General features: G+C 42.3%; 1 protein-coding gene across 2 annotated transcripts; it reads right to left on the bottom strand.

Moving 5' to 3' along the window:
- Positions 1-12,672: 12,672 nt before the first annotated feature.
- si:dkey-31c13.1 (uncharacterized protein LOC100002197 homolog) lies at positions 12,673-19,556 on the bottom strand. Of its 2 annotated transcripts, none has more exons than XM_039802695.1 (5): positions 19,410-19,556; positions 18,212-18,363; positions 16,136-16,255; positions 15,724-15,876; positions 12,673-13,171 (listed from the first exon to the last, which is right to left on the bottom strand). In XM_039802695.1, exons 1-5 carry the CDS (start codon positions 19,534-19,536, stop codon positions 12,824-12,826), a joined length of 900 nt encoding a protein of 299 aa, XP_039658629.1. In that variant the 5' UTR covers positions 19,537-19,556; the 3' UTR covers positions 12,673-12,823. The 2 variants fall into 2 exon arrangements, with proteins under 2 accessions (XP_039658629.1, XP_039658630.1); XM_039802696.1 differs by having other exon boundaries at positions 15,733-15,876.
- Positions 19,557-19,589: the final 33 nt, after the last annotated feature.

Below are 19,589 nucleotides of genomic sequence, written 5' to 3'. Positions count from 1 at the left end.
GGGGGGTGAATGGGTCCAACAACAGGACTTTCACCCAGGAGACCGTGGCACGCGTGTCATGGAAACGTAAGCCCATACACGACCTTTTCCTTAAAGGGATATGCCAACATCAGACCATCACGGTCGCCCCTAGCTGTAGATAGGTGGGGTCTCCTCTAGCTGTAGATAGGTGGGGTCTCCTCTAGCTGTAGATAGGTGGGGTCTCCTCTAGCTGTAGATAGGTGGGGTCTCCCCTAGCTGTAGATAGGTGGGGTCTCCCTCTAGCTGTAGATAGGTGGGGTCTCCTCTAGCTGTAGATGAGGGGGTTCTCCCTAGCTGTAGATAGGTGGGGTTCCCTCTAGCTGTAGATAGGTGGGGTCTCCCTTAGCTGTAGATAGGTGGGGTCTCCTCTACTGTAGATAGGTGGGGTCTCCCCTAGCTGTAGATAGGGTGAGGTCTCCTCTAGCTGTAGATAGGTGGGGTCTCCCTAGTTGTAGATAGGTGGGGTCTCCCTCTAGCTGTAGATAGGTGAGGTCTCCTCTAGCTGTAGATAGGTGGGGTCTCCTCTAGCTGTAGGTAGGTGGGGTCTCCTCTAGCTGTAGATAGGTGGGGTCTCCTCTAGCTGTAGATAGGTGGGGTCTCCCCTAGCTGTAGATAGGTGGGGTCTCCTCTAGCTGTAGATAGGTGGGGTCTCCTCTAGCTGTAGGTAGGTGGGGTCTCCTCTAGCTGTAGATAGGTGGGGTCTCCCCTAGCTGTAGATAGGTGGGGTTTCCTCTAGCTGTAGATAGGTGGGGTCTCCTCTAGCTGTAGATAGGTGGGGTCTCCCCTAGCTGTAGATAGGTGGGGTCTCCCCTAGCTGTAGATAGGTGGGGTCTCCTCTAGCTGTAGATAGGTGGGGTCTCCTCTAGCTGTAGGTAGGTGGGGTCTCCCCTAGCTGTAGATAGGTGGGGTCTCCTCTAGCTGTAGATAGGTGGGGTCTCCTCTAGCTGTAGGTAGGTGGGGTCTCCCCTAGCTGTAGATAAATGGGCCAACACATTTTTTGTGCATGCATTGTTTTAGTCCAGTGCAACACCGGCAGCGCCGGCGCTAGTTAGCTTAGCGTAGTGAATTGAATCCTATGTTGCCGGTTAGCATGTTGTGAGTAAAAGTGAGCCAACAAAAGACTAAAAAACAACCTAATTACTTGCACTGAGACAAAAAATGCGTTGGCCCACCTATCTACAGCCAGGGGAGACCGTGATGAGCCCTATTTCAACAAACGGTGGAGTATTCCTTTAACCTAACTGCGTCAAAAGTGGCGCCAATAGTCCCGACCCAGCGCGTTTAGATAAAGCGCGTTTAGATATGACGCTAAAGGAGACTTTTAGCGCCAATAACAACGCCAAAGACACCTGACCAAGCGTCCGTATTTTAAGAGATGAGAGTGAGAATGTGTTGTTTTTGTCATGAGTACTTTCACAAAGCCTGCGAATATTACAATGCGATAAAGCGGCTTAATTTTTTTTCAAAACAATGTCCTTTTTTTTTTTTTTTTTTTTAGCTCCTTACCGCAAAACAAAGGCTCAGTCTGTAGGGAGTTGGGTTGGGAACCGCAGGGTTGCTGGTTCAATTCCCCATACAGACCAAAGTACGGTGGTGGACTGGTAGCTGGAGAGGTGCCAGTTCACCCACCGTGGCACTGCCAAGGTGCTCTTAGGTCCTGTGGCTTCACACACAGCCTCCCCCTAGTGAGAAACTAGTTGCTATAATTAACTGTGTTCTGTGGCTAAAACCAAACAACACTGAAGGGAAATGAAGTCACAGCAGAGAGATATTCAGTATTCGTAGGATCACAGGTTGATTCATCTCCTGAAACTCTGTGCAAACTGTACTTATTAAATGTATGTAGCCTATTTATTTTTGTTAAAGCTGTAGTTTGATTTAATACAATTGCATTTCTTTAATCCAATCACAATTGTCTGGGGCGGCGCTAAGCTCCGGACGCAGCGACGGTGGCTCTGCTAAATTGTCTCAGGATGGAACTTGTTTTGGTGGAACATTTGCACCATGCAAAAGAAAACGCCACATACAATATTAAATAAAGTTAACTGTTACAATACAGCAACGTGAGCTATTTAAATGAGCTGATACATGGTTAAACCTCATATCTTACCAGTGTATCTCCATGTGTACTTCGTCCAGGATCAGCCCTATGTTCCCACAGCCCTATAGTCCCACATTTCTAAGATTTTTCTATGTTAGGTTTAGGGTTACATTCCATCTGTAGTCCATTGCTACTGGATAATAGGTTGGGTGTGATTGGCTACCAAATTGGGAGAAAGGGGGATAAAATCTGATACAAATTTATGAAAAAGGAAATGTGGGAACATAGGGCCTAATTTTCAGTGAAAAAAAAATTCTTAGAAATGTGGGAACATAGGCACGCTCCCCTTTGTCCACAGCAACCCCCCCAATTGGGACCACCCCAAAACCTCCCAGTTAGAGAGGAAATGCCCTAAACATATTCTTTGTAAATCTTTACAATCATTCCCTGAAAGAACCGAGCAGACCTGCCTCGTTGCACCATCCAAATGTTCTTTAAAACTTGACATTTTCAGCGTGTCGCTCGCTAGCTCGGAGTTTGTTGTTGTTTCCTCGAAGAGAACGGAGTTTGAGAACGGCAACACACAGAGAGCGGACATGTCAGGCTTTATCCTGGGAATGTACTTCGTTGATCCAGACTTTAAAAAAGTAAAATCAAGTTCTGTCAAAATTACAGTTGCTGCACATTTTGTTCTCACTTTGCACAATTCCATACTTACATTACATGTCATTTAGCTGACTGAGTCTTACAATTACAATATATTCTCTATGTGCTATATGTCAAAGGTCTCTTGAGCAACTATGGGTTAAGTGCCTTGCTCAGGGACACATATGTTGATGTATTACAGTGGGAATTGAACCCAAATCTCCCACACCAAAGGCATGTGTCATATCCACTGCGCCATCACCACCATATTCTTTTTTTTTTTTGAAAGCAAAGAACCTTCTTACTGTACTTATTGTGAAGTCTGTTGAACAATGTCGTATGAATGCTGTATGTACCGGGTATCACTGTTAAATATTGTCAAAGATATTATAAGCAGATCGCATCGTCATTCCAATGTATTTAAAAAAAATTAAATGATCATAAATAAATGACAAAAATAAACAAAAAAACCTTTGCTCCTTTGTTTTTAATTCTAGAAATTTTTCTCCATAAAAAAAAAAAAATATATATATATATATACACACACACACACACACACACACATTTCCTCCATAACTGCAATAATTTTGATAAGAAAAAAACATTTTCTGTCCATTGTTTGTCCATTTCTTACCGTAGACCATGCAACTTTTTGTTTTTTTTGGGGTCAGAATTTTAAATTAAAATGCTTTGGGCATCTTCTTCAACGTTCTTGTCACTTTTCCAGACGTTTTTTGTCACTTCCTTCCAAGTTTTTTGTCACTTTTTACGACTTTTTTTTCTTTTTCCAAATGCTATAAAATTCATTAAAACACCCAAATGCAATGAAAGTAGTGAAGTGATCATTTATTTTAGTTGTGAAGAGTAATAGTTGTAGGGAACCATCCATGCTATTTTTTTTTGGGACAATTTGGTTGCAAAGAATTAAAGAATTTTGACATTGCATTTCTGACTTTAGATTTTACTTTCTGTTTGTTTCTTCTGGGCATGGTTGTGTTATTATCGTCCGTTTATCTGCTTTATAAACTGACTGCAGCTCTGTTGGCTTAAACCCTGCAGGTCTGAAGTCTAGCTAAGATTAACCCAGAGGAAGTTACTGTAAGAAACAATGTGCAATGCTGATCGTCACTGCAGTGGATGCAAGATCATTACTGGTGAAAAAAAAGAAATAACGATGAATTCTGAGGCAAGAGCAATGAGGGGGAAAGAGAAAAAGAGGAAATCAGACAAATGAGATGGTGCTGCAGGCCACAGTGTGGTCTGATAGGAGACAGCTGGAACAAACCAAGCAGATGATGTATTCCCGCTAACGTCACACACCAGCGGGTCGAGATGCACATGGGTGGAAGAGGAGACATGGCGTGCTGGCTTTGGGAAGCTCTGTGGGAAAAATGGCTTCCGTGTTTTGAATGCTGAGGTATCTATATTCTTTTCTTTGTGTTTGTGTGGATAATCACTTATTTCTCAATTGGCTGTAGGCCAGCGGTTCCCTCACGTTTTCCACGCCAAGGTACCCGAAACTGACACAAATTAGACCACAGACCCCCATCTGATAGGATTTTCCATACCAATATAAGACTTAGATAGCCTGACGTGGTCATAATCAGATTCTAGTCACAATATGAGTCTGACCGTGCGTTCATGGACATCAGAAAAACGTTTTTCCGAGTGAAAACGGTGACGCGTTGTTGACAACTGACGTTTGATGGAGGCGACTTTGGTTCACTGAACATATTTCAATGACAATAAACTGTTTATGGTGGACAAACGCCTCTGCCAAGAAACATGCACAGACATAACATGTTTAAAATTATTCATAAATAGGCCTATGTATAAAAACAACACATTATCCGTGTCTTTTCCCGTTCGTTGTCCTGCAGATAACACAAACAAACACCTGGCGATGTGCTGTTTGGATGCTCGCATAAGAAAACAGCAGAAAATCTTTTTGTTATTGTGGCCTCCATGTTTTCACCCACCTGATGCTCTCTAGGCTACGGCCAACCGTTGGTGGCAGTCATGCAAGAAGTTGTTATGCCAAACGCCAATATAACAGAAGAAGAAGAAGAACGCGCATCTCGACCATGTGAACGCTGCCAGTCGGAAAAACAACGTAACCACGGGGGCGGTGCCTGTTATTCCCAGGTGGCATGAACGCAGCATTAGGGAGATACTGCTCCACTGGGCTGTGATTATGGGGCGTGTTTCAACCAAACCAGGAAAGAAAATAGGCTCGTTCGAGATGAACTGCGCCTCGCCTGTAAAGTAGACGAGAGCAGGCGGCAGCAACGGGGGGCGGGGACAAAAGTCCGCTCTCAAGTCGGACAGTTTTCCAGCTGACTCCAGCAGCCTTCAGGCTGAACAGGAAGTGACAGAAACACGGTGGTCCGTTCGGGTCCGATTTAATAATATGTTATCAGACCCATATATCAGCTCCTACACAGTCTCCAGTTGGTTTTATTATGACAGAGTAGCTGTCAAAATTCTCTACATGTGATCTGTTGCTGATTTTAATTAACAACAGACTGTAGATGATCTGTAATCTGATCAGATTTAGTCTCTAAAACATAACTATCAGCCACACAACATGTGTTCTGTAAGGAATAAGCCTTTAAATTAGACAAATCGCAGTTAAAATCCCTCCGATTCAAAATCAATAAAAAGTTTATATAAAACGTCATCATGTTGAGTCGATTCTGAACCAATCAGCTGTTCGATCAGCTGAGAGGCCGGCGTTTCCCAGCATGCACTTGGTCCACCTGCGTCCGCCTGGCTCTTGCAGTTGGTGAAAAGCAACTGCGCTACCTGCGTCTCAGAACTGCGGCCGCCTTGATCTCGTGAGATTATCGTTGCCCACGTGTGCATGACATCAGAGCAAGTCGGGATCAAGTCGGACACAAATCTAACCGGCGTGCATTGGGCGCCGATCGCCGGTGATCGATTCTGCGCAGATCTGGCTCATCTCGAACGAGCCTAGTGCCTCTGCACTCAACTGGATAGACCTACAACCAATCAGAGCAACGGATAGACCTACAACCAATCAGAGCAACGGATAGACCTACAACCAATCAGAGCAACGGATAGACCTACAACCAATCAGAGCAACTGGATGGACCTACAACCAATCAGAGCAACGGATAGACCTACAACCAATCAGAGCGACGGATAGACCTACAACCAATCAGAGCAACGGAGTTGTAAAAAAGTTCAACCCGAGCTCTCTTTGGTGACGTGGTTGATTACGTTACTGTCGATCATCTGTCCGTCATCGTATAAAGCCCGCCCCCTGACAGTTTGATTGGTCCTAACAGCTCTGGTTCGAGCATAGTTGCTCCACAACGGATCAAGTCCAGACTCAACTTCTCAACCTCAAATGTTGTGGGCGGGGCTAAGCTTGGCTGGCATCCAGGCTAGGACTTAGATGCAGCACCCGAGCCAAATAAAATCAATATGCCTCATTCACCAATATCTTCCTAAGTTCTCTCTTAAATACGTTCTTAAGAAAGTCCCTAAGAAACGTCTACGTCGGATTCATGACGTGTTCTTAAACAACAGAATTGTTTGCACCTGTGTTCTTAGGATTGATGAATCCCACGTCTTCGTAATTGAAAGAGAGTGCAAGTTGTTCCTAATTAGCATAAGAAAACGCCCCGCAAATTCCCCATATAAGGACACGACACTTCCTGTGCACCTCCTGGGAAGCGGGAGGCTGCGTTCAAGAGATGGTCGTCGGAGTCGCAGATGACTTTTACACTGCAGTGGTGGAGAGAGTACTGAATCTCAGTACCTAAGTAAAAGTACAGTAACACTTTACAATAAGGTACACAAAAGAAATAGGTAGTTAATGATTAGTTACTGTTTTTTGAAAGAGTAACGAATGATTAGTTCACCCTAGATATTTTGTTAAAGCTGGATTTTCTAACACAGAAGAGGTCATATTTAGAACATTATTTCATATTATTTATTTATTTTAAAAGAGAGCTATTATTTTGTTACAGGTTGTTACAGATTGGATTTTATTACAGAAGTTATTTTTGCACCATTGAGGCATAATAAAGCATGTTCATTAGCCTCTGAGAAGCCTGTCTGGATTTAACCGATGGTCACCCTAGTTTAATTGCTGATGTAAATTGCAGTGTTAGTGTTTCTTTGCATACTATGATTTATTTTTTTCCAACAAATGATCAGAAATACATTACAGTACAATTACAGTGTGTTCATTGGACAGGCAGCTAGCAGATAGTGAGATGTTTTTTTACAGTGTGTTCAGGGGACAGACAGCTAGTAGATAGTGAGGAGATGTTTTTTACAGTGTGTTCAGGGGACAGGCAGCTAGCAGATAGAGAGGAGATGTTTTTTACAGTGTGTTCAGGGTTCAGGCAGCTAGCAGATAGTGAGATGTTTTTTTACAGTGTGTTCAGGGGACAGACAGCTAGCAGATAGAGAGGAGATGTTTTTTACAGTGTGTTCAGGAGACAGACAGCTAGCAGATAGAGAGGAGATGTTTTTTACAGTGTGTTCAGGAGACAGACAGCTAGCAGATAGTGAGGAGATGTTTTTTACAGTGTGTTCAGGGGACAGGCAGCTAGCAGATAGTGAGGAGATGTTTTTTACAGTGTGTTCAGGGGACAGGCAGCTAGCAGATAGTGAGGAGATGTTTTTTACAGTGTGTTCAGGGGACAGGCAGCTAGCAGATAGTGAGGACATGTTTTTTACAGTGTGTTCAGGGGACAGGCAGCTAGCAGATAGTGAGGAGATGTTTTTTACAGTGTGTTCAGGGTTCAGGCAGCTAGCAGATAGTGAGGAGATGTTTTTGCGTGTGTTCAGGGGACAGGCAGCTAGCAGATAGTGAGGAGATGTTTTTTACAGTGTGTTCAGGGGACAGGCAGCTAGCAGATAGTGAGGAGATGTTTTTTACAGTGTGTTCAGGGTTCAGGCAGCTAGCAGATAGTGAGGAGATGTTTTTTACAGTGTGTTCAGGGGACAGACAGCTAGCAGATAGTGAGGAGATGTTTTTTACAGTGTGTTCAGGGGACAGGCAGCTAGCAGATAGTGAGATGTTTTTTACAGTGTGTTCAGGGGACAGGCAGCTAGCAGATAGTGAGGAGATGTTTTTTACAGTGTGTTCAGGGGACAGGCAGCTAGCAGATAGTGAGGAGATGTTTTTTACAGTGTGTTCAGGCAGCTAGCAGATAGTGAGGAGATGTTTGCTGTATGTGACAAAAAAATATTGTAGCCTAAAAAAACGCGTCACATCACTTAAGGTGTGGACACATTAAGCCGACGGCCGACCGATGACAGAAAAGCCAGTTGAGATGATCAGTCGGGTCCCCGAAGTCCAAAAAACTGCCCCGGGACACACTGAGGCGACACAAACTTCAGAAACGTAATACATCTACATAGCAGCAGGCGGCGCTAATCTATATTGTTGCCCAAGAAATGAAAACCGGCAGCTGATTGGACGAATCGTCACATGGGTTTGTTTTCTCCGGAAATTCAAAGCCAGACTGTCATGGCGGCTCGTTGAGAATACGATCTCATATTGTACAAAAATAGTTCACCGAAACATGTTTCTGAAAACATTTTAAGAGAGAAATAGACCGTGATGCAGTTGCTGAATCTGTCTTCATTTCAGATCAACAAAGGTCAGTTTAAAAGAGACTCTGGTCACGCTCATTCTGCTCGCCATTTCCGGGCGAGTCCCGACTGCCCTGCCGCCGACTGAACATGTCAGGTCGGCCAAAATGAACGCCGACAGCCCCCCCAAACTGACGACAGCACGGGACACACCGAACAGACTCGAGTCACTGACCTCGCCAGACTGTCTAACGGCCGATAATCGGCTTAATGTGTCCACACCATTAGAGCACCTTTAATGGTCCAAAATGATGTCAAATTGCATTTCTTTAAATTGAAAATCATCACATTTTCTTGAGGGAGGAGGAACCCCTTAAACCCCCCCCCCAAATTATGCGCCACCTCAGTCTTTTTCGACAAACCCAGGGAAAACGTTGTTTTGCTTTTAAATGTTTTATTACAAAACAGAAAAATACTTTGCACATCCATTACATGAGACAGGCGCGTCGGAGAGAGAGACGAGTAGGTCAAAAACTCCCGCACAATGTCCCCACTTAAACGTAAAAGGTAAATTTAATAGCTGGCAACGTTTCGGTCAGCTGACGAACATCTAGTACGCACACACTGCCAGCAAATAAATTCACCTTTGCGAAGAACACAGAGGGCTCTAAAAAGACTGACTCTAGGGCCCTATTTTAACGATCTAAGCGCACGGCATGAAGCGCCTGGTGCAGGTGTGTTTAGGGCGTGTCCAAATCCACTTTTGCTAGTTTAGCGGTGGAAAAAAGGGTCTGTGTGCCGGGCGCCTGGTCCTAAAGGGTTGTACTTAGTGTCTTCATTAATTCAGAGGTGTGTTTTGGGCGTAACATGCTATCAACCAATCAGAGATCATCTCCCATTCCCTTTAAAAGCCAGGTGTGTTTGGACCTTGGAGCATTGCTGTTATGATGGAGGATTTGCACCCTAATATTTTTATTTGTAATCTTCTGCATGTGTGTGTGTGTGTGTGTGTGTGTGTGTGTGTGTTTGTGTGTGTGTGCTGCTGTGTGTCCCTGTGTGTAACAAGCATAGTGTGTGCGCGAGCTGTGCACGAGCCTAGGAGCATTTTACTAATGCTCTGTTAAAATAACAATGAAATGCTGCGTTATTGACTTTAGACCAGGTTTTTGTTGGTCAATGGTGCGATCACTTCCCGCTGCCTCATGATAGCAATACACCCAGAATGCACCTGAACACACCTCCCTGTAAGACCAGCACGCCCAGAATGCACCTGAACACACCTCCCTGTAAGACCAGCACGCCCAGAATGCACCTGAACACACCTCCCTGTAAGACCAGCACGCCAGAATGCACCTGAACACACCTCCCTGTAAGACCAGCACGCCCAGAATGCACCTGAACACACCTCCCTGTAAGACCAGCACGCCCAGAATGCACCTGAACACACCTCCCAGTAAGTAGGCGGCTGCATATATGAAAAAAAAACAAACAAAAATTCTAACAAAAGGTTTCTCAGCTGTTTTTTGTAGTATTAGGTGTCCTTAATAACATACTAAAAGTTTACCAAAGTTTGACCACTATAAAAGTGTAATTTTCAAGATGGCGTCCAAGATGGGCAGGAAGCCCTAAAAAAATCCTAACTCCTTCATTATTTGACCTAGCCAAGTAATCTTGGTGTCTAACCCCATGTTTTCTGGGTCTATGAATCCATTGGACTTGTCTAAATTGCACTGACATGATGACATACTTATGGAATACATTTTGTGAGATAACTGTAAGGTTTTATCTTTTTTGGGGTGAATCAGAGATGTAAACGATTTAACCTATGTCATGTAACTCCTATTCAGTATGCGTTTTTGGACACATAACCTTTTTTTGCTAAAACACAGACTTGACATTCAATGTAAAAGTTATTCCACCCAAAAGTAACTTAAATGACTTTTACCCCCCACCACCACACCCCTCCTCCGTGTGGTGGGTAAAAAAAAAAAAAAAGTACACTACGGTCAAAAGTTTTAGAACACCCCAGTTTTTCCAGGTTTTAATTGAAATTCATGCAGTTCAATGTCTCATTGTACTCTCAAATGAAAGAATTGAACAAAAATTCAATTTTTGACTCATCAAAAGTAGCCCCCTTTGGCAGATATAACAGCTGAATACACTTGTGGCATTCTTTCTACAATGGAAATCAAATATTCTTCAGAAAGTTCTTCCCAACTCTGTTGCAGAAGTTCCCATAAATGTGTGGCACTTGCTTTGCTTTCACTTTTCTGTCCAGTTCATCCCAAACCAGCTCAATGGGGTTTAAGTCTGGTGACTGTGCTGGCCACTCCATGTTTTTAAGCTTACCATCTTGTTCTTTTTTGCTAAGGTAGTTCTGGCATAGCTTGGACTTATGTTTTGGGTCATTATCTTGCTGTAGGATGAACCCCTGACCAACTAGGCACATACCAGAGGGTACTGCATGGCGCTGCAAAATGCTGTGGTAGCCGTTTTGGTTCAGGGTGTCTTTCACTCTGTACAAATCACCGACCCTGGATCCAGCAAAACAGCCCCAGACCATCACGCTTCCTCCTCCATGTTTGACAGCTGATGTCACACACACTGAGGAACCATCCTTTCGCCTACTCGATGGCGTACAAAAATCCTGCGCGATGAACCGAAGATTTCAAATTTTGATTCATCAGTCCATAACACCTTCTTCCAGTCTTCAGTAGTCCATTGATGATGTTTCTTGGCCCAGTCAAGCCTCTTTTTCTTATTCTGACGTCTTAGCAATGGCTTTCTTGCTGCAACTCGACCCATCAAACCTGCAGCTCCAAGTCTTCTCTTTACAGTTGAAACTGAGACTTGATTATTACGACCTCTATTAAGCTGTGCTTGAAGCTGTTGTCCTGTGAGCCGCCTATCACACAAGCTGTTGACTCTCAGAAACTTGTCTTCTGATTCTGTAGACCTCTTCCTGTCAGAGTTTCCCCAGTTTCTAAGTGCCTTTTGGTGGTGAAGAATACTGTACTCACTGACACCTTGACTTTCTTCGTAATATCTCTGTAGGAAAGACCAACATTCTTAAGTGTTATGATGGTCTTCCATTGTTAATTTTCTTTTTCCCACCATTTTTATAGCAACATACTACTTTCTGCAGTACAATACTGTTCATACAATGCTCACGAGGGTACGGTACCACAGTGTGTTCCAACAATACTTTTATACAAACAGAGGGGGTTGTAAGTAATCCAGACAAGTTGGAACACCTGTGGGAATTGGTAGCACCAACTTTCAAAGCTTGATCAACCTCCAGAACAGCTTTACGTTGTTAACCCATTTCTTGTTCCCTGAAAAAGGCCTTTTTGTAAAATTCTGAAATGTACATTATTTTTCAGTTTTGAGTAACCTTACTTATTTTTTTAACCTTAAGCAGTTAACTATTTACCGTTGGACCATTTCAAGCTGTTCATTGGACTTGAACTGCTCAAATTTCAATAAAAAAACTAAAAAGATTGGGTGTTCTAAAACCTTTGACCGGTAGTGTATATTACAGCACAAATGTCTTATTCTCAGACACATGCTCAGTGTCATTTTATGGGGGTGTCAAAAGAACATTAGAAAGATTTCTAACACATGACAAAGGCCAACAATGTGAGTGTATTAAGAGAGGATGACATTGTTGGATTAGCTTGAGGAAAAAGTACACTCCAACTTTGGACATGAGTCATATTGTTGTAAACCAAGAAACTTGCCACATTTGCTGTAAAAACTTAAGAGATGGCTCTGATGTGGTAGAGGTTCATCAGAAGGGAGCTGATGGACAGAAACCACCAACACTAGGCAAAATGATATGAGAAATATTCAATTACTTAAGGGAAATTTTATAATTACAATTACAATTTTATATATATATATATATATATATATATATATATATAATTGTGCTTATTTATCATACAAATATGCTAATTAGAATATTAAATGGCCAAAACATGTATAAGGTACCAGTATTCATGGTGTAGTAGGAATACAAAGGAGTAATGGTCTTTTTAAGGACCTGGCGGCCGCCATTTTGAAAATGGGGCCTTTCTTGAAGTCAAACTTTTAGTATGTTTTTAGGTACATCTGATACTACTGTAAACCACTGAAAAATCTTTTGTTAGAATTTTTTGGGGTCAAGCCATATTTGCAGCTGACTAAAGACCAGCACGCCCAGAATGCACCTGAACACACCTCCCTGTAAGACCAGCACGCCCAGAATGCACCTGAACACACCTCCCTGTAAGACCAGCACGCCCAGAATGCACCTGAACACACCTCCCTGTAAGACCAGCACGCCCATGGGTGCACAGATGGGCGCAGGTGCATTTGCTATTTAAACGACACGGGCGCTGGACAGGAAATTGACCACTACGTCGGTCTTAAACTAGCAAGAGACACTTGCGTCGGGCTTTGCGCTGCGCCGGGTGCAGGATAGGACCCTCTGTGTGCGAGAGTTCTTCGCAGCCAGATGTTTTCAAAAATATTCAACCCAGTGCTACAAGCTAAAAACTACATTACATCTGCATTTAAAGCTTGAAGCTGACTTTTCGTTGCTTTAGCAGGGCGGCCAAACCTTCCAGAGTTTTTTCTTTTTTGGGGGATCATGCTGAGCGATTTGAGGTATCTAACTTTTTTGGATGGAGGCGTGTCAGACAGGGGAAGGGGGTCATCTTTAGGGGAATGACGCCTCACATCCTCCAAAAGGTCGTTCAGTCGAACAATCAACGAGTCCAGGAACGGCTCTTCCTGTAGATGGGGAGTGAGAGCGGAGATTTGGCGCAGCAAGCTCCCACACTTCTGCCTTTTCTTTGTCTTGCTGCCGTCTTTGGGAGAAGTGGAACTCCTGTCCACCGGCCCCTATGAAGTCACACAACAAAGCTGGTCTTATTATCGGCACTCTTCACAACCTAGGTTCAACATATTTTACCCAATACGAGGTGACGTGCATTATTTTAGTGGCGTGGAAGTTAAAGCCATATGCAACAGGGCTGCCAATATGAGGAAAATATCCAATAGCGTTGTTGAATACTACTTCTAATATTGACTGTTGATTTGGGTCTATCCTATGGTCTACTTTATGCCCTTATAATGCCAATATTTAATGCCGTCTATATATTTTTTTTACTTTATCCTTGCACTGCTATAGTTTTATATTATTACTATGTCTACATTATTCCCTTATAATGCCCATATTTAATGCTGGTCTCTAGACTTCATCCTTGCACTATTGGACTTATTTGCCCTACCACCATGACACCCCCCCCTCATAGAGCACCTTACCATGCAGACTGAATCACAGGGTCAGGTCCCTGCCCTGTCACTGCAAGCCTCTCATGCTTATACATCCCTTATAGTACATTCACGTGGATTTGTTATTTTATCATCCTGTTTATGATGTATGTGTATGTTGTGTGTGATGTCTTTAAGCAACTGGGACCTTGGGTCGGTGGCCGGGAAGTGCAATGCAACATTACAAAGAATGAAACACTTTTACAAAGCTCGAGACAAATTTACATTTTGGAAAACAAATTTACATTTTGGAAAACAAATTTACATTTTGGAAAACAAAATAACATTTTAGAAAACAAATTTACATTTTGGAAAACAAAATAACATTTTCGAAAACAAATTTACGTTTTAGAAAACAAATTTACATTTTGGAAAACAAAATAACATTTTCGAAAACAAATTTACGTTTTAGAAAACAAATTTACATTTTGGAAAACAAAATAACATTTTAGAAAACAAATTTACATTTTAGAAAACAAATTTACATTTTAGAAAACAAATTAACAAGATGCAAAACACTTTTACCAGTCCCGAAACAAATTTACAAATGACAGATTCTTCACGGAAGGGGAATGTACCACATACCGGAAGTGATGTGGTGTTGTTGGTGCGCAGTCAATTTGTGTTGTTGTGAGTGAGTATATGGCGTGAATGAAGTTTATGGTGACTTTACGTGTGGTCGGTGTTTGGAGTTTTTATATGACGCGGACCTGACGGAAACATTGGAAAAACAGGGAACGTATCGACACGCGGCCGGATCGGAGCTACAGCGGGGGCAGCTGAGTCCGTCTGCAGCTGCAGGACCTGGAGCTCACTGCCCATTCCTGGGAGCCAAAACGACACCACGCAGCTGGAGACCCAGGCCGTATTGCTGGGCCCGCTGGAAGGGAAGCCGGAGAATCAGATCCAGGACTAAACGGGGCGGACTGTCACAGCCTGCTGAAGTTTAAATCACAGGTTTCCTAAAGGGAGTCTGGCGGGACTCGGACTGTGGACGACGAAACACGACTTAAAGTCTCGTTAAATAAATAAATACATGCAGAAATAAATGAATCATTAGTGGGGGAGTGAGCCTGGACATTTCAGTCTGTTTAAACTTCACTTTGAAGCAGAACCTCTTAGTTCAGAAGGGTGAAGTTTCCGTTTGTACTCATATCTGTGAACTGATTATAATAAATATTCTTTGTATTAACACATTAATTAGTCTCTTTGTCTTTTGTTTAAAAACTAGAACATCGCATGAGATTTTGACGATTTATAGTGATTTTATTTCCGTTAGACCTTTGCCTACATTGACGCTGATGCATTAAGGACGGCCCATAGACAGTATATAAGGCAGTGCCTCCCCTGTTCCAAGATGGCGGCTCTATTGACGCATTCGATCCATAACTGCCGTAGTCAAGGCGACATGTATACAAAACCTCATCACTTCCGGTATGTGGTACATTCCCTTTCCGTGAAGAATCTGTCATTTGTAAATTTGTTTTGGGACTGGTAAAAGTGTTTTGCATCTTGTTAATTTGTTTTCGAAAATGTAAATTTGTTTTCTAAAATGTTATTTTGTTTTCCAAAATGTAAATTTGTTTTCTAAAATGTAAATTTGTTTTCGAAAATGTTATTTTGTTTTCCAAAATGTAAATTTGTTTTCTAAAATGTTATTTTGTTTTCCAAAATGTAAATTTGTTTTTCTAAAATGTTATTTTGTTTTCCAAAATGTAAATTTGTTTTCCAAAATGTAAATTTGTTTTCTAAAATGTTAATTTGTTTTCTAAAATGTTATTTTGTTTTCCAAAATGTAAATTTGTTTTCTAAAATGTTATTTTGTTTTCCAAAATGTAAATTTGTTTTCCAAAATGTTATTTTGTTTTCCAAAATGTAAATTTGTTTTCCAAAATGTAAAAGTGTTTCATTCTTTGTAATGTTGCATTGCACTTCCCGACCGCCGTGCCGGGGATCAATAAAGTAAGTATCTATCTCGATGACAATATTACTTGAGATAAATAAACAGATATTAAAGCGTACTCAGTTCTGCATTTCCGCTGCTTTCTGAGCTCTTTGACAAGGTCATTCGTCATGTTACCGGTTCTCTAAGTGTGTCCTCAAAAGAAAGGATTGCTGACCTCTCTTACCACAGGATGGTTCTTGTGCTCCTCAATCCCTGGGAAGCATGCGACATATTGCTCCTCAAACTTCACTTCAGACGGGTTTGTTGCCAAGGCACGTCTCAGACGCCCAGCGCACTCCTTCCTCTGTTTATGGATGTCATCGGGTATCTGAAAAAAAAAAAAGCACAATATATTAACCGATATTGTCACGACCGCCAGTTTGCCTTGCCAACCAGTTTCTCTTCAATGAACACTGGACAAGCAAAGAAAACGAGTCAAGTCCCAAAACAAGTCGACACCCTCCTACAACCGCGATGGCTGCAGCCGATTGGACGATAGCGTCACATGAAGCTGTCTGCTCCCGGATTTCAAGCCGACCATAACGGCGGCTCGTTTGGAATAGCACTGAAGAAATATAAATAAGTACCTTGTAATCAGGGAATCTGATTAGATGAACCACATATATTCTGGCTGGGCAGTCCAGTTTCTTCGAGTCTTTGAGAATACTTCGCCTCTTTTTATAACAATGGTCCGAGTGGTCATCAAGCTAAAGACAAATAGGGAGAGAAGCTAACGTTACACTGCTGGAAATACACAATATACAGTTTGTTTTATTCATGAATTGTGATCGGCCTGGCCGATCAAAGACATTCCATCTGTGTTGATATTTAGCACCAATACCTGGTCGGAGAGGCCAACACCTGAAGTAGCACGACGGCTTTTTAAATAAGCTTCTTCTGACTCTTCACATATGAAACGTGTTCTTTAACCCCCCAATATAGCACAAGAAGTAGACTTTATATTTTATATATAGTTCTCCGCAAGATTGTTTATAAAAGGCAGCTTTATTTGAAGCCAGCTTTATCCAACAGGAGAGAGAGAAAGAGACGAGCGAGACAGAGTGCTTTGTTGTTGCATTAAAACATTATTCAGCTGTTACACAAACTCCCGGGCAGTTCACTGCTTGTGTATCATTTTTTTACACTCATAGTGTTTTAAAACTTTCTAGTGGAAGCGAGAGGCGGTTATGTCCCCTCCCCCCCCACCCAAGCCTAAACGCACTACCCCCCATTCAAAATAAACTGAGTTTTTGCCGGACCGCAGGCTGTCTCAACTACGGTAGGAATCGGACCGGATTAGAACGCAAATTTTGGTTCCTCATTTCAATTCCACTTAATGCGTTGACTGAAATATTTCCCCTCTGTAGAGCTCAAACGGAGAAAAACCCCCCCCCCCCCACCACAAAACTACTTTAAAATGCCATATTTCCCCCTCTGGGCTCACCAAAACGGACGTAAAAGCATATTAACCGTTCACTGCAAGTGATCGCTAGTAAACACATTACACTTACAAGAATCGGTTTAGGAATCGTTTTAAAAGTACCGGTTCGGCATCGGAATCGTAAAAAAATCCAAACGATACCCAACCCTAGTCTCTTCGCGGCCTGCAGTGGTTTTCATTTTAACTGTTTATTGACCCTTTCGAGTCGGGGGGACCCCCCAGAACAGAATAAGGAGAATGGTGTGAGAGAAAGAGCTGCAAACCGGTGTGAACAGCTGTTCCTACACCCCTCCCCCCTGCTGATTTCAAGTGATTTTTGCAAATTGACTAATAAATGTAAACAAATTATGTTTTGCTTCAATTGCTTTTCTTTAAGATAATTTTTTGGGCATTTTCGGCCTTTATTTTGACAGGAAAGCTGAAGACATGAAAGGGGAAAGAGAGGGGGGAATGACGGGCAGAAGAGGGCCGCAGGTCGGAGTCGAACCCGGGGCCACTGCGTCGAGGAGTAGACCTCTTTATATGGGTGCGCGCCCTACCATCTGAGCTATCCGGGCATCCATGCTTTGCTTCAATGACAGTTTAGGTTGAGCAGCTAGCACCTAGCCTTGTCCACTGTGCTTCGGGCTCTGTGGGTTTTTGATGCGTTTGGGACTTTTTCCTCTCCCCCTGTCTCAGAGCTGGGCGATATGGAGAAAATCCAATATCACGATATTTTTTGACCAAATACCTCACCAAATAGCGATATTGCGGCAATATTGTAGGGTTGACTATTGGTGCTTATTTTAGATGAATAAATAATCATCATAATGTGGGTAAAGGCAAAAAACAAAACAACTAGAACAGTCTGGTAAGACATCACTTTAATGTAATGCAGCCTTTAAAACCAGGAAAAGACAACACTTGTGTCATATCACAATATCAAAAATTTAAGACGATATTTAGCCTCTATATATATATATATATATATATATATATATATATATATATATATATATTTATTTTGCCCAGCCCTAACTCCTGACCTGCCTTCAGACCCCTTTCTTCTCTTTACAAATGAAGCTCTGAATATAACACATGAAATGTACCAAACTCACACAGCAATGTAAAAACCATTCCCCGGGCTAAAATATGTGTATTTATTTTTTCTCCATAACCATCTGCTGACCCCAGGTTGAAATGTGAGGCAAAGTGCATGCTGGGTAACTGTTTATTGACATACCAGTTGTAGTTGTCTTGTCTGTTTATCATGTTTATGCTTGTCTAACCCTTGGTGACAGGAGTAGACCCTCCTCCCCACCACCATGAAGGGGATCCCGTCAAAAGGAACATATTGCAGCTCCCACATTATTTTTTTGGATCCTGGTTTGGGGTCTGTAAAGGTAAGTTAACATGTCAACAGTAAATCGGTGCTCTCAGTGCAACATCCAGCTAGCTAGCTAAGGGTTGAGGCTAAATGTACGGTGGCCGAGACGGTTCAACACAAATATAAAAAGGTAAGCTTCACTTACTACTCAAACATACAAGAACTTTCCTCCTCCGTTTGTCAACAACACACTCACTTTCATTGTAGCTTTTGTATATTTGTGTTGTACAGTCCCTCCAGAAAAAACGCGATTATGCGATCGCATAATTCAACGCGTAATCAGCCAAATACGCCGCACATAATTTGCCGATTTCCGGGCGCAAAATATGCGGGGCTTGCGTGATTTCATAATCCCCGCATTTCCGTTGCAAAAAAGTCACATATATCTTAGCAGAATGTTGAAAAATGTTGCGTTTACTTCACACAAGAGAAGCCATTTCCCCCTGTTGCCATGGGAACGTTATTACGCGACATGGACATCATCGAAAAGCTGGGTGTTGAAAAAATAAATAAATAAAAATAAATCACTTTTTTTTTTTTATCAAACCGCAGTTTTTCAATTTCCTGCAATTCCATCGCATAAAATTGCATAAATATCATATATAGCATATTCCATCGCATTTTTTAAGAAAACGTGCCGCATAATCAAGGATTTTTGCCCGCAACAATTACCCAAAAACTCTGCCTTTTTCTGGAAGGACTGGTTGTAGCTTTTATTTGTGTTGTAGCTTTTGCGTTTGTGTTGAACCGTCTCGGCCACCGTATAAATGGGATAAGTTACAGCTACGGCGAGGATAGTTAAGTTTAGCAACAAAACGACTAGTTAATTTTGGGGAAAAGATCGTGGTTTGGATTAAAACACTCACGAGGAACGAACACGCGTTTCCTGGGTTAAAGTATTTTAAAAATACAGGACTATATTAGCCTAGATTTTGCGTAACTTCCGGCGTTAGCTGTATCCCTTTTAGCCACAACCCTAGCTAATATAATAACGTTACGCCTAATAAAACCTGACTGAAGGCAATCTTGTCATTTTAGAGCTACAAAAACGTACCGTCTACACCAAAAGCCTTGTCTTTTGTCCAAACGACGAACTTTGTCATCGTGTCCTCCTCGAAACCTTTAAGATTCTGATCAAAACAGCCATTCGAGGGGAATCGTTTACAACCACCGGTCGCCATTAGTGTTTAGAATTCGCGGGATTTTGCGAGATTTGCGTCACTTCCCGCCTATT

This window comes from Perca fluviatilis, chromosome 6 (assembly GCF_010015445.1).
Source record: "Perca fluviatilis chromosome 6, GENO_Pfluv_1.0, whole genome shotgun sequence".
NCBI lineage: Eukaryota > Metazoa > Chordata > Actinopteri > Perciformes > Percidae > Perca > Perca fluviatilis.
The sequence above is the reverse complement of the archived record's forward strand: the minus strand, read 5'-3'. Positions and strand labels throughout refer to the sequence as shown.